We start from the raw sequence: 1,848 nt of genomic DNA, 5'->3' as shown, positions 1-1,848 counted from the left end.
AGAAAACTACTTAAAGAAAAAGGCATCACCCGGATGTTCCCTCATTTGACCAACTTCATCTAAGTTTAGGTGTGCAGAAGGGCTTATTAGATATATCCAGAGTTAGCCACATGCAACATGTTACTTGATCAATTTTTCTAAAATAAGGTTTCAGGACAATGACAGTAAGATAAGGGAAGAAAACATGGAGGAATGAAGTCCTAATTACCATACATGCATATTTTTTTTGAAAATAGGAGGAATCCTTTTATAGATAAGTTATAAACAAAGAAAAGGCAAATAAACAATTTTGTACAAGAAATATAACACATTCTGTACAATGTCTTCACTTTGCTGTCATCATTTGTACAAACTCTTCATAGTTTACTTGACCATCACCATCAATATCTGCTTCCCTGATCATTTCATCAACCTCTTCGTCTGTTAACTTCTCTCCAAGGTTTGTCATCACATGGCGGAGCTCTGCTGCACTAATATAGCCATTACCATCCTTATCAAACGCAAGGAATGCTTCTCTAATTTCTTCTTCACTGTCTGTGTCTTTCATCTTTCTTGCCATGATTGTCAGAAATTCCGGGAAGTCAATTGTGCCATTACCATCAGCATCCACCTCATTAATCATGTCCTGTAACTCTGCTTCTGTGGGATTCTGCCCAAGAGACCTCATTACAGTTCCCAACTCCTCTGTTGTTACAGTTCCATCACCATCCTTGTCAAATAGTGAAAAAGCTTCTCTGAATTCTGCCATCTGCTCTTCAGTCAGCTGGTCAGCCATGCTGCAAGCGCTACCAGTCTCCGGGACTCGACTACACAACCACTCAGCTCGCTCACTCCACTCGGACTAATTCTGTTCTGCTACTTTAATCGACTTATTTTATGCCTAACAGAAACTCAATACATGGTTGATGAGTAAATCTCCAATCAGAATTCATCCCTCCGTTACCTCTATGCCTAAGGAACAGAGTCTGAATCTGTTGCAACAATACTCCCTGTGTGGAAGTCTGGAAAGAAAGTAGAAAGATTTTTGACAAGTACAGTGATTGAAGAAAGAAACAGATTTGAGAGATTCCAGAGGAAGAAGCAAGGACCACGATGACGAGGGAGAGGTGAAATTTTGGGTGGGTGCAATGAGGAAGGAGGAAAGCTCCAGAATGATGGCCAGGTTTGGCGTGAATAAATGGCTAAACTATCAGTTCTCCCAAAAGAGGGTTACCTGATTTATAATGTTTGACACATCCCTTATCACACAAAAGTGCTCGATTGCTTGAATTGTTTTGAATAGTGTGTTTTCATTAGTGCCAATAGTGAAAACATAATTAAAAGCATGTTTGTAGTGAGAGGCAATAAGTTCATTTTTGCACATGACAAATTTAAAGTTCTTATGGGACCACTAAGCAAAGAGGTCCCATTGCTTGTTGGATATGTACGAATGGAGCAGATGGGAAATAGGGTCTAGATTTGTAGATATGGTGTTGATGAGATTATTGAAAGCAACACAGTATAAAGAGAATATGTAACCTGAGAAAAGAAGAAGTCAGACATTGGAATATCAACATTTAGTGAAGTGATAGGTAACTATGATGAGAGAGGGGTGGAATAGCCAAAGATGTAGGAGAAAGTCCAGGGCAAACTGGTTTCACAGAATTCAAGGTGGAAAAAAAATCATGTGGAAGAGAGTACTCAACTGTGCATTTCACTGGATATAAATTTTATATCAATTAAAAAAAAGACCACTTACCCTCAGACATCCTTTACTAATTTGTTTTGGCCTAGATTGTTTTGCTTCTAGAGATTCACTGCCTCTACTGGTGTGTTGAAACAGCAGCCTCCAGTGGTTATGGTTGTGGA

General features: G+C 39.1%; 1 protein-coding gene across 1 annotated transcript; it reads right to left on the bottom strand.

The window, feature by feature from the left end:
- Positions 1-241: 241 nt before the first annotated feature.
- On the bottom strand, positions 242-828 carry LOC132431738 (calmodulin-1-like). Its single transcript, XM_060021504.1, has one exon. It carries the CDS (start codon positions 773-775, stop codon positions 326-328), a length of 450 nt encoding a protein of 149 aa, XP_059877487.1. The 5' UTR covers positions 776-828; the 3' UTR covers positions 242-325.
- Positions 829-1,848: the final 1,020 nt, after the last annotated feature.

Source organism: Delphinus delphis, chromosome 10 (assembly GCF_949987515.2).
Source record: "Delphinus delphis chromosome 10, mDelDel1.2, whole genome shotgun sequence".
In the NCBI taxonomy this organism is placed as follows: Eukaryota; Metazoa; Chordata; class Mammalia; order Artiodactyla; family Delphinidae; genus Delphinus; species Delphinus delphis.
The sequence above is the reverse complement of the archived record's forward strand: the minus strand, read 5'-3'. Positions and strand labels throughout refer to the sequence as shown.

What these genes read in the sequence shown, in the direction of transcription:
- LOC132431738 (XM_060021504.1), bottom strand. Translation starts at nt 775, where the DNA reads ATGGCTGACCAGCTGACTGAAGAGCAGATGGCAGAATTCAGAGAAGCT.